General features: G+C 54.0%; 1 protein-coding gene across 1 annotated transcript; it reads right to left on the bottom strand.

Moving 5' to 3' along the window:
* Window positions 1-169: 169 nt before the first annotated feature.
* On the bottom strand, window positions 170-2,119 carry CTHT_0051480 (uncharacterized protein; the record flags this gene model as incomplete). The annotated part of the gene is made up of 3 exons (XM_006695426.1): window positions 170-1,445; window positions 1,506-1,638; window positions 1,693-2,119. The coding sequence occupies 3 exons, from the start codon at window positions 2,117-2,119 to the stop codon at window positions 170-172; spliced, it is 1,836 nt and encodes a 611-aa protein (XP_006695489.1).
* Between the last annotated feature and the right edge of the window lie 10,129 nt (window positions 2,120-12,248).

The raw sequence follows: 12,248 nt of genomic DNA, 5'->3' as shown, positions 1-12,248 counted from the left end.
AAGCCCAAACGTCGAGGTCAGGGCTGGAGTGTGCATCAGGGCGGCTCCATGAAAGTCATGTCGTCATTATCCCGTTCCTGTTCCTTGGTCCGGTCCCAACCATGCACCAACCAGAAAGAAAATAGAGGCACTAAGGGAAAGTGCTTGGCTCAGATGTGTCGGGGGAGTCCTATCTCCTCTGCTGAGTCGCCGCAATTGCCCGAGGTTGCGTCCGCGTCATGGGATTGCTGTAAGCAGGAGACGGGAGCGGGTTGCCGTCAAAAGTCTTGCGGCGCTTCATGTCACGATCATCGTCATCATCACGACCGCGCTTGACTCCTGCAGAGCCGTTGAGCATGGACTGCGGCGCATAGCCGTTCTGCATGGAGCTCGTGACGTCGCCCTGAGTGCCATAGGCGTCGCCAGAAGAGGTACCATTGGTGGTCGGAGCTCCCCGTTCGTTGCTCATGACGCTGTAGAGGCTGCTCGAAGTCTGACCAGCGCGCGGAGGAGAGTTGTAGCTCTGCTGGCCGTAATAGGTCTGCGGGGCAGCAGCCGAACGAGGAGTCGCCCGACCGGAACCTTGATGAGGAGAGCCAGAGAGGTCAGAGGAGATATGTGAGTGCTCTCCCGGCAACGAGGTGACGGGGGGAGCCGTGTAATTATACGAGCTTCTGTTGGTGTCATAGGCGCCGCTATCATGGGTATACTCGCCACCCTCCTCGTGATCAGAAGGGAGCTCTTCAACCACACCGCTCTGAACTACCTCGCCTTGGATGCCATTGGGAGGCTTCTGGTCGATGGGCTCAGAGCCGGCTGGTCGGCTGGATGGCGCTGCAATTTCAGTCTTGATGTAGCTGCTATGGCTGTACAGCGGCCGGTCCGGCGCGGACGTCGAAGTAGGATAAGTTGAGGCTTGCGCAGAAGGAACAGGATACACAGAGCGCGAGCTGTCGTACGACTGAGTAACAGGAGGATAGCTAGACTGGATGCTGGGCATGGTCGAGCCGGGAGGTGTCGTAGTGGGAGTACCGGGCAATGAACGGCCGTTGCTGTCGACCGTGGTGATCTGGCTGGTAGGCTGGCCATTGCTCAAGTTTTGCTGGCTCCACTGATAGTTATCCGACGCAGTACCAATGACGCCCGAAGTAGTGGTCGACGGAGCGGAGAAAGAGGGAGTACGCTGGTCGACAGCGCCGGGGCGGCTGGTCACCGGAGGAGGCTGAGAGACAGGCGGAGGTGCCTGCGGAGGAGCAGGAAGAGCCAGAGGATGGTGAAGTGGAGGGAGGGGAGCAGGAATGCGAGGCTCAGCCCTCGAGCGGGCGGCAGCCGCCATGACTTGAGAAGTACGAGCAGAGTTCGAGGGATGGCAAAGGAGGGCACCAATGTTGTGCACGAAGAGAGGATACAAAAGCTCTGTGATTTTCTCCTTGTTCGCAAAATCAAGGGCGCGCTCGAAAGGAATCCTGCAAGATACGTTAGCAGACCCGCAAGGTGCTAGCTATCCCAAATCAAGCAGAGCTTACCAGACACCCTTGAGGTGCATAGGACCAATCTTGACGACATGGCGGATCTTCTCGCTCTTCAGAATGCCATCGCGACGCCCACGGGTCATACCAGCGACGTTCAGGAGCTTGGTTCCATTGATCATGTGGTTATCTGAGAAATCTGTCAGTACCAAAGCATGCCTTCATCTCTGCAGTTAGAACTTACCCTCTCTGCGCGCGACGCAAATACCGCGAGCCTCGACCTGGAAGCACAGACTGCCCTCATCTTCCCACAGCGTAGCAGTAACACGAGGCTTCATGCCAGGGGGGGGAATCTGGCCGGTAGTGTCGAAACCAGGGGAATAGGTTGGAGGAAGAGCCGGCTGGCTGACAGGGGGGAGGGGGAGTGGGCTGGTCATCGGCGGGGGCATCGTCGACGTAGGCCCGGCTGGGGATGAGAGCCCATTAGCATAACCATAGTGACTGCCGTAGCCAGGCGGTGGCGCAGGCCCGTACTGAATTGGCGCGGGCTGCGCGAGCGGAGGCTGCTGAGGAGGAGGGGCATAATGAGGAGTAACTGGCTGAGGAGGCGGCGGCGGAGGGGCTTGACCGCCAGACAGGTGCGACTGGTAGTACATCTGTGGTCCGTTCATACTGGATGATCTATAAAGTGCGTGGTCGGACGGGGCGCTGTCTGCAGGCCCTATGCTCGAGGGGGGATGGGGGTCGATGTGAGAGCTGGTAACGGGAGGAATCGGGTTGACGCTGGAAATCGGAGGTAACGAAGGCAGTCTGTCGGTCATATACAGAACTCTTCGTACCCGTCCTTTGAAAAAAAAAAAAAGACTGGTGATAATGATAAGTATGAGCGAGAGGACGTAGAAAGTCCAATGAGTGTGGATTTTCTCCGTTTGCTTCTCGACTCTAGACGGTTCTGCTGTTGCTTTTTAAAGTAAACAATTCAGACAACCGATAAACCACGTGAGCTGATTGCCGACTGGATACAAGCAGCGCACGTTGAGCAATGCCAATGGAAATAGCACGAGTTGTCTGAAGAGGTTGCAAAAGAGTCGTAGCAGCGAAAACCGCGTCGTAGTGAGACGAAAGGTCGGAAGCTCGTGGATCTAGAGGCGATTGATGTCTACACGCTCTTAGTACGTGACCTTAGCTGACTTATTGCGCGTCGTGTGGCCGGCGTGGAGAAAGTCGTGCTCGCGGCGCAGTCGATTTTTTAGAGCCGGCCCTGCTGAGGCGGATGGTCGTCCGATATTTCCCCAGCCCAACGTTTGATTGTTTTCACGGCGAATTGCACACCCTACTGGCGACAGACTCGCACAGACGTGTCAGGCGTTTTCCAACACATACACAGTCGAAAAATCGGTTAAGTCGGCCAAGCTGCGAGGGATATGCAAAACACTATGTAAACGGCACAATTAGTATGCTGTTCGCCGGGAATGGCTAAACATTAACTGTGTTCTGGAGATGTGAAGTGCGAATCGGGAGAAAAGTCGACGGCAGCCCCAGCGCGGTGAGTTGGTATGAGACTAAGTCTGGTCTGATATGATAGACTGGATGTGGGCTAGGTGTTGCAGGTTGGGAGAAGTACGCGTGGCTAAGGTTTGTGGGTTTCTTCCTATCTAGCGTGGTGCTTGAGTACGCGCCCAGGACTCAACGCACGCTGCTAAGAGGCTGATAGTGTGATGGCGCGCAAGGGAAGATGCAAGGCGATGCAGTGTTGCAGCTTGTTGCTCTGGGGGAAGCCAAAACTATGAGGACCACAATGAACGTACCTTCCTCGCCTCTTCGTGCTTCCAGGTTTCCTGTTGCCTGCGTTCCTGCTTCCTGCCTCCAAGGGGAAAAAAAATTACGAAAGGTCGGGCGGTGGAGTGGGTTTGTACGTGGCAGTGGGGTAGAAGGAGGAGGAAGTGGGAAGGCGGACGAGAGGAGGAGGAAGGAGAGGGGAACGAACAGAGAGAGAGAAGAAGGGATGCGGCCTGATTTAGGTGGTGACAGGAAACGGGAGATTCAGTGGATGGGCCGTGGGCGATCAGCACGACCTGGGAGTCTGAGACCGGGAAAGAATATGGAAACAGAGAGCAGACCTTACCCAGAAGAAATCCCAGCAAGCTAACACACTCCTCACACTCCTCACTCCCTCACTACTCCGGTCCCCTGGGGCCGGGGGGGGGGCGTTCAGCACCAAGCTTGGTGTCGTGTTCCGCGCTCTGCTGGCTGGCCTTTGCTGGGCTAGCCCACGGGTGGCTCTCTGGCCCTGGTCGGTCCTGGTCGGCCCTGGCTGGACTGGCCCGGGCTGGACAGAGTTCTGGAGTAAGGGAACCAAAAATCGGTTCGGTACGTACCCTGCCCGCCTTGCACGTCCAAAAAGGCACCAAGCAAAAGATCACTCGCGCCGGGCTGGGCCGCGAAGGCTTCCCGAGAGAGAGAGAGATACAGTGCCGGAAAGTCTTAGATTGGTCAAAAAAATTCAGATAAAAAAGCGCAGGCGACGGGATGGGCGCCAGCGAGACCCCCTGGACAGTCCCGTCGATTCCTGCTGGTGCTGGCTGGCAAGGGGGTTCTTTGGTGTCTGTCAAGGTTGCAATCCCCGCCGTCCAAAGAGCTCACAAGCGAGCAGGGGCCAGCGGAAGGGTCCATGTTCGACTGCCTGGGTCTTGGGGTTGGGGCTGCGAGAAAAAGAGCTGTGTGCGCTGGCGCTCGCGCTCCCACCACATTTCGCGGATATCTGGTGGACCTCCGGATACACCAACCTCTGCCTCCCTTATCAATTTCGGATCCTGTTATTTAGGCTCACCACTTGGCCGCTTCTCAGGTCCAATTCAGCTGATATACCTCTCGTACGGAACGGACTGTGGTTGTCCCATCCTCTGCCTGCTCTCGGCTTCGCAAAAGAGCAGGTCTTCGTCCCGACCCCCCCTTTCTTCCCAACCTGGGCTTTCCAGAGTCGAGGCGGGTTTGTCGTGTTCGGCCCTAGTCTGCGCAAGTATCCCGGGACCCACTGTTGGCTAGTGGGTGGAGAAAGAGGTTGGGGTCTTGGCGCACTAAGAAAGGCGTGTACAGGGCCGGGCGGAGAGTGGGGTGCGCGGAACCCTGCGGATGTGTCACCGTGTAGCTAACGCGGGGACACTGTACATTAGATCTTAGCTAATCAGAGGCGGGGTTGGCTGGGATGGGACCGCGGACAGTAAATTCGTCCCGACGTCGCACAGTCACCGTCGCCGACGGTTGTGTGAGTGGCAGGTCTGAAGAGGGCTTTTGGGCTCCATGGAAAAGGCGCACTTTAAAATGGTGATACAAACTGAAGTAAATGGTCTCGTTTCTTTACAAGCTCTTTCATGTCCTGGTGATCAGTGTGGATTTCAGCTCATCGACTTGATAGCGATAGGAGTCATGTGAGCTTCCGTCCTACTGAACCATCGCCAGGGCTGACTCAGTCAAGTGACAAAGCGTCCTCGGTCCTCCCCCTCAGCATAACTGATAGCTTCGGACAATTGTGGTTTTGGAGCTTGGAGCTCGAGGTAATCTGCGCAGAGAATTACACAACGCCTGCCGAGTTTCACTTGAAGCTCAGGCAGGTAACGCTTTGCTTGCATACCTAGCCATTCATACCTAACAAGTCCGTACATATTTGTCCTTCCATCGTGCTTCCATACTTCGTTGGGATGGCACCCAAGACAATTGCTCACCCATCGTTGGCTACAGGCAGATGGCGGGATCCGCTAAGTTGTCTCCGGTCTGGTTGAATGCTTGCCTGCCAGGAATCAAAGCCGAATTTTCATCGAACAAATGAAAGGATCATAATCTGGCATAGTTTATATTATTTTTATTTTATTTTATTTTTTTTTTTGCTTGGGTTAGTATACAGCACCGCTTATTTAAAAAAATATCTCAAGCTGATCCTAGTTTTTAACCCGAGAGAAAGTCAAAGAAACCGCTGATGAGGAGTCTGTCGTGCGTCTCCGGAGCAGTGGGTCCAGACAAACTGCAGCGGTGCAGCTGGGGACGCAGCTCGCGATTCAGCGATCCCGCGACACCCCTCCCCCACCTTTGCGTCTCCAGATCCTCACAGTAGTGGTTGCGATAAACCACACTGTAATGCGACAAGGCATCCGACCTAGTGGCCTCAACAAACCTCGACCTCTGTGAAGGGAACTTCCGTAACGAAGCAACGAAAATGAGTGGAAAGATTTCATGATACTCTGCTTTGGCTCAACTGGAAGGCAGCATCTCAGTCAAACAACGCTTTTGCTATTGATCGGTCAGCCTCACCGTGGCATCCGCAAGCACTCGCAAAGAGCTATCCAACTTGTGGTTTGCTGATTCCACAAAGACTGCTTAGCCTGGGGGCCGCCATGCAGCCACGCAAATGCCATGGTAGTTCGTCTCAACATCCCAGCCCGACGTCTGAAGAGACGCGCATCCCACATGTCCACACACCAGTCGCCCGATTGGGCTTGTCTGCCCCTGCGATGAGAGAGAGCCACCACGATGCACACAGGCACTAAGTACCCCGGATAAGGGGATGGCCTGCTGTGAGAACACTCTTGCCGTCGAGCCATCGAAAGGTACTGCTGCAAAGCATGATCCGGGAAACGCACCCCAGGAAATCCTCCGATTGACCTCGCCTCTGCTGCAATGCACGATCGCTGCAAATGTGCGGGAGGCAAGAAAGATGGCATGGTCCCTGGTGAGAAAATCCACTTGACTGCAGACAGTGTATGCTCCGTAACATCTCGAACTATCGCTTAAAAAACCCAAGCCCGGCTCTCAGAGCTGCGCTATCTTCAGGAACGTCTACTTTGCGGTCGCTTTATCCACACGCATCCCGACGGCCACGGCCCGCTCTTGCTGCATGTGATCACCGTTCCTGAAAGATAAAACGCTCGCACGATGATAGCGAGCTGGTCACGTTGTTGACTGTGGATAATGTCAGGATTTGAGAACTAAACTGGCGTTGGATCCTGCGAAAGATTCTGCAAAGCACCTCGGGTGCGGCTAGTCTTGGATGTAAAGCTGCTCGTAATGTAGGAACAGGCTGTGGTGTTCCCCTCCACACGTGCGGATGGTTGCAAGGGAAGACCCCTGCTGTTGGGGTTGGCAAGTACGTATTGATACCTCCCTGTCGTCCTCCCGTGACAGCACAGAAAGGACGAAACAACGGCGCAATGGCTTGAGGGTACCGTTACGAATGACAATAGACACCATCGTCAGGAGATCAAAATGTCATATCAACTTGATTCGATCCCCTGTATCCCAGAGTCGCAGTCAACGTCTGTGATGCGAGTTCAACGGTGGATATGCGCCTGTAAAAATAGCATATGCAAGATCCAGTTAGATACATCTTGCCATGCGTTTTGATGCAGGTTCTTGTACCTGTAAGGCGCATGTAAGGTGATACGTTAACGCGTCCCGCGCTCGCAGGTATCGCACGCTGCAACACACACCGACACTTCGTCCTGTAATCTCGCACCTGGCAAAAAGGATGCCTTAACATGGTCTTCGACACCAGATGAGCAAGTAGATTTGATACCTATATTGGTGGTTTCTCTAGGTAGTTATTTGCAAAGTATGGGGGGAAAATAGCAAGTGGACTCTGAGTGTGCTTTTTCCCTTGAATTGATTTGGGACGACTCGCCGCAAAACTTCACAATCCATCCTGATTCATTGTCCTTTGAATAGAGTTGTGTCGTCTGCTTACGCCTCACCCGACTCGAACGCTTCAATTTCATCTCCAGCCAATTGCAGTGGACACAAGGACATGACGCAACACCATCGGAAAGACTTCCATTACACAAAGAACGCCAACCTTTTTCTACCCGACCGAATAACATGATGCAGAAGCATTTCTTGAGGCAAATGGCTTTCGGTTCGTCCGACACTTAGGCTTTGTATATTCATTCAGTTCAACCGAGTATGCATCCACATAATCGCCCTGGGTCTCAGATTCCCAGTGACATGGAGGACTCAGTAAGAAACAGAACAGTCGACGACTGTGTATCTGCCACTCACTCGCCTACATATGGATACTACCGGTGAGATCGAACCATCTGAATTTCATGCAGATGACGTGATTGAATGCCGGAGGAGCAGACAAAGCCGATCTGTCACGGCAGCGGCAGAGAGACGACAGCAAGTATGCCGACCATACTTGCTGCCGACCTGGCGCCTCTTTGTGCTCACACATTGCATGGAGCTTGGGATGTGCCTGCCTGAACCTCATCGTGCTGCTTCACCAACCTCGGAGCCCGAGAAGACAACTACCGGTGTTCAGTGTCCCGTTTTTTGCAAACGAGTCAAGCATTGCTAGCCCCTTCTATGTACTGTACCTGAGTTCGATTGGTGGCAACTCCGAACTTGCCTTTTGGCCCCTAGCCTTGAACATATCACAGTCGAGTCGAGGACTCAAAGAGGCACAGCAACTTTCACCCCCCAGAATATCTCCGAAGCTGAAAACAGGACACTCACAAATGTCTAAAGTTGTGACGGCTGAATCGAACAATAACTGTACCGTTAGGGTTCCAGCGAATGTCTCCCCTTGGTTGTCAAGCCGTAAGGGCAGCGTTTCAGTATGATAGTGGCGTCGAAATGTCACCCTCGAAAATAACATCCAGATTCGAAGAGATATTCAAACAACCAGTTGTCAGCTAGAGCGAAAGTTCGGCAACATCCACGCTGGCGATCCCGCGATGCCCCAAACGGCTCGCACTGTGTCCCGCGCATATGGCTGGGAAAGCAAGAACCCTCCCTACCAGCCTCTCCAGGCGTACGAAACGGTCAACAAGAGGCCCTTTTTCTGACCCGCTTGGCTTTTTTCTCCCCCGCTTAGACGAACGAAGTATTTCTCGCTCGGGCTTTCCCTCTCTGGATAAGCTAGACTCATCCCTTTTTCAGAAAACACTGACGACAACGTATCTGGTCGCTGACTCCCGGGTCCTCCGTTTCTTCCCAAATTTAGTCGTGGACTGGACTGAAACCTCTGAGATCTGCAGCCGTTTTGAGGAAACGGCTCCGAACGCAACAAAGCGATGGTATAAGCAAAAAAGATGCTGTGCCTACTGTTTCTGGGCGCAGCCCAACAAGCAGCACACAAAGCCCAGGGCTTCCCAGATCCAGATCCAAGGGCCCTGTCAACACTTGCAGCGGGCCAATGCACAGCGGTTAGGTGCTTCTGCGTCCATGTTTAATCGGCCACCTGGCCAATCACGACGCGCTCCTGCGTCTGGATATTATGTGGGTGTTGTGGATGGCGCCCGGGGTGGAGGGACGGCCATCGTTTCAGCTGTTCAGTTTGGGCAAAGACAAAAAAGACAACCCTGGACGGCGGGAAGGCCCATGCCTTGAGGCCCCTCATCATCCAACTGGGCGGGGAACGATGGAGGCTGGCCGGCCCCAAAAAGAGAGGCCGTTCGCGTGAACAGCTGCAGCAGTAAAGTAGCGAGTCTCTCGTCCACCGCACACAAAAAAGCAAAATATATGAGGGACTCGAACACTGACTGGAGCACAACAGCTATCTGGTTGACCGGATTAATGAAAATTGCAACTGCAAGGCATCACATTCGGCGGCTGACCACCACTGTCCGGCGCAGGATTCCCCAACACAACAAACCCAACCCGGGACCGAGAGGTTCCAGACCCCGTTGGACACCCCTCCTCTCCTCCCGGCCGGCGAAGTTGGGGGAGCCGGGATTCGCGGGATTGTTGCTCGTTGGGTGTTTCGATATCCGTAGCAAGACAGGGCGGCCGCCTGGCGTTTATGAGCCGTCCGTACAGACGAAGTGTTGTCTGTTCGGGTTTGGCTCTATCAAGGCCCTGCGTGCCAGTTTCCGGAGGGTTGTGGGACAGGACTGGGCCGGCTCTCTTCAACCCAATCAACGTGGACCACGTCTCAAGCCCACATCCGCAAGGGGAAATCTTAGGCCCTTGTTGGATGAGGGGCAAGCCAGGCTGTTGTTGCTCCTCCCATTTTTGTTAGCCTTTGACGAGGCCACGGCTTCGTGAATGTTGTTGTCAGAAACCTCTGCGTTTGCTTGATGGATATCCCTTGTTTTTTGATATCCAGTTTTTTTTTTCTGTCACGCTTGTCGACTTGGCACATGCACCACCAATATTTCTCATCCCAGCCCTAACGCCCATCCGCACCACCACACCCACCAGGGCTCGGGAGAAGGCAGAATCGATGCAAATCATAGGGCATCGCATACTTGTTTGAAAACCTTCTTGCACTCCTATTCGCCCAAGCCAAAGGGGGGCTGCACGCGCGGACCGTTTTCCGCCCGACAGAACATAGCAGGAGAGCTAGGATCAAAGATGGTGAAGAGCGATGGATTCCAGGCATTTGAAGCGCAGCACAGTGTGAGGGCTTTTTTTAGATTTTAAAAAAATCACAAAACTTTTGCTCTTAACATCAACCTCATCACAGTTGGATCGGAATCTTTTAGACGTAAACTTAAGATCCAAAAGCGACGACGCTCGACTCGGTAAAAGTTATGACGCTGGTGAGAACTATCACCAACCGTGGGTCACGTCGTGAATTGAGCACAAACTCAGGGGTAAAGGCTCAGCGCGTTAGATTTAGCCTTTGAAGTCTTCGCTACGCGATGGTAGTGTAGCAAAGGGAACTCCATATCTGCATCCATGGATCGTTTGCTCTCGGATCCCCAAGGCGTTGTCGATCATGGCCCGCCTGCCGTCGGCATTCGTGGAGCTGGTGGTGAGATAGGCAACATTTCAATCGATGTCTCTTGCTGAAACTCCCCCGCTCTGTCTGGTAAGCCAATCCGGCCAACACTAGCCTTCCCAATCAGCAGAGGAACTTTACAACGCTCTCGTCGACCTTTGTTGCCACTCTGGCGGAGCTGTGCCAAAATTGTTAAGAGTTCAAACGGCGACTGCACTACAGAAAAAAAAGGCTGAGCTGAGCCTGTTGTTGGCGGGTACCTCCCCCGGGCGCGTCTGCTCGCACTGTGCGACCTGGAAGGTTCTCACCGCTCTTTTCCATTGAGCAGCAGCCGCTAAACAAAACTCCCCTCTTCTCCACTTTCTAGGGCGACGACGGTTGGCTGTGGGAAAGGGCTTTTCGGTGCCGCAGCGTGCACAGGACACATCTGAGCCGGTCTGACTAACCAATCACAAGAGATTAAAACGACCCCCCCTAATACCTCTCATTGCTCGGCGGTGCAAACCTGCCTTGTCGCGCCTCTCATGGCCGACATCACGAAATCGCGGCTCCTCCACTCACCATTCGCCATTCTGATCCAATAGAATGGCAACGAAAGTCTGGATAATACGTCGAGAGAACGACATGGTTTACGGGGGTTGTTTCAATGGATTACCCGGTCGTGATTTATTACATATATACACGAACCTTGTCGATATCGCGAGACTTGGTTCGGGAATTTTTGTGGTTATTTTGATCCAAGCTTGATGTTGGTTCTCTGGGACGCCGTTATCAAGTCGAATATCGAATTGCCCGTGTCTTTTGGGCCCGCCTCGGCGTTGAGAAAACTGGAAGGGGTTCTCGCCAGCACGCCTCATCGATTCTTAACATATGGAAGCGAACAACACACACAATCCGAGCACGACCATTGGTGAGACATCTCAGAACTGTTATTATTTGATTTTCATCGACTCCCCAACCCCAACCGCGGGACGGATGCCCTGCCGCGGGCGGGGGTTGTGGAGAAGAGAACCACACAGCACTAGTTCAGAAGAAGCCAGGGAGGGGTGGGCTGCCCGCCTGATCGCCTGATATCAAAGGACGTGCCCCTCCTTCGTCCTCGCCAAGCCCTTCCCATTGAGTCCCAGGTGCTGGCGTGGCCACTCTTGAGAGGATGGGAAGAGAATGAGGATGAGATGTGAGTAGGGAAATGGCACGTCAATGGCGAAGACAGAATTCCACAAGCCCTTCCCATTCACTCGTGCATCATTCACTCGTGCATTCATGCGAGTCGCAAGCATGCCATTTCGCGGGCGCTGCCGGAAGAGGGAAAGAGGAACATTTCTTTTTTTTTTTTGCTGTCTGCTGTTTTGTGTCCGCAAGACGCAGGCAAAGTAAGGTGTTGTGGTACCCAAGAGCATGGTCCATGAGCTAGCACGAGCACGAGGGGTGCGGATGGTTTGAGATGAGATGTGAGATCCAGAAGGACTCGTCCCGGCGAGGCTGCCGTCCTTGCTGCTTCCTGATGCTGCTGACCCTGCTCTTGCTGCTGTTACTTGTTGCTCCGCTGCGGCTTGTATCGAAGATCGACCTCTCCCGATGCACCGTCCATACATTAGCTTGCAGCATACATAGGTATAACAACATGGCAGGCTCATAGCCTTGGCAATTGGCACCCATTGACAGGCTCGCCTGACGCGCGCAAGACCTGCCGGCATCCGCTCTCGAGACAAGCGCTAGATACGCTGGACAGACCCTGCATTTCGCCTTGGGCCTACACCACAGAATTCTGTCCCGTATAGTGTGGTGCACGAAATCCTCTCAACGTACAAGCTACAGTATTACACAGAGCTTTCCTCGCTACCATCGCGGGAAGACGAGCACAGGATCGCCTGCGCAACTTACACCACACTATGGAAACCGAAGCCTTTCCCTCGCGCTTTCTATCCGGACCGGCGTCGGTCCCCGTCTTTGTGGCCGGTCGTGCGGGCACTGTGACCATCAGCAGCGATGGAGACGGATGACGCCCGTCAGACAGCCGAGCAGTCAGCCCCGCTTCGAGATCAACCCTTTCCCTCGTCTTTCTCTCGATCAAGCACAAGCCCGGC

Source organism: Thermochaetoides thermophila (genome assembly GCF_000221225.1).
Source record: "Thermochaetoides thermophila DSM 1495 unplaced genomic scaffold scf7180000011820, whole genome shotgun sequence".
Lineage (NCBI taxonomy): Eukaryota > Fungi > Ascomycota > Sordariomycetes > Sordariales > Chaetomiaceae > Thermochaetoides > Thermochaetoides thermophila.
This window is presented reverse-complemented; position numbering and strand designations above follow the sequence as displayed.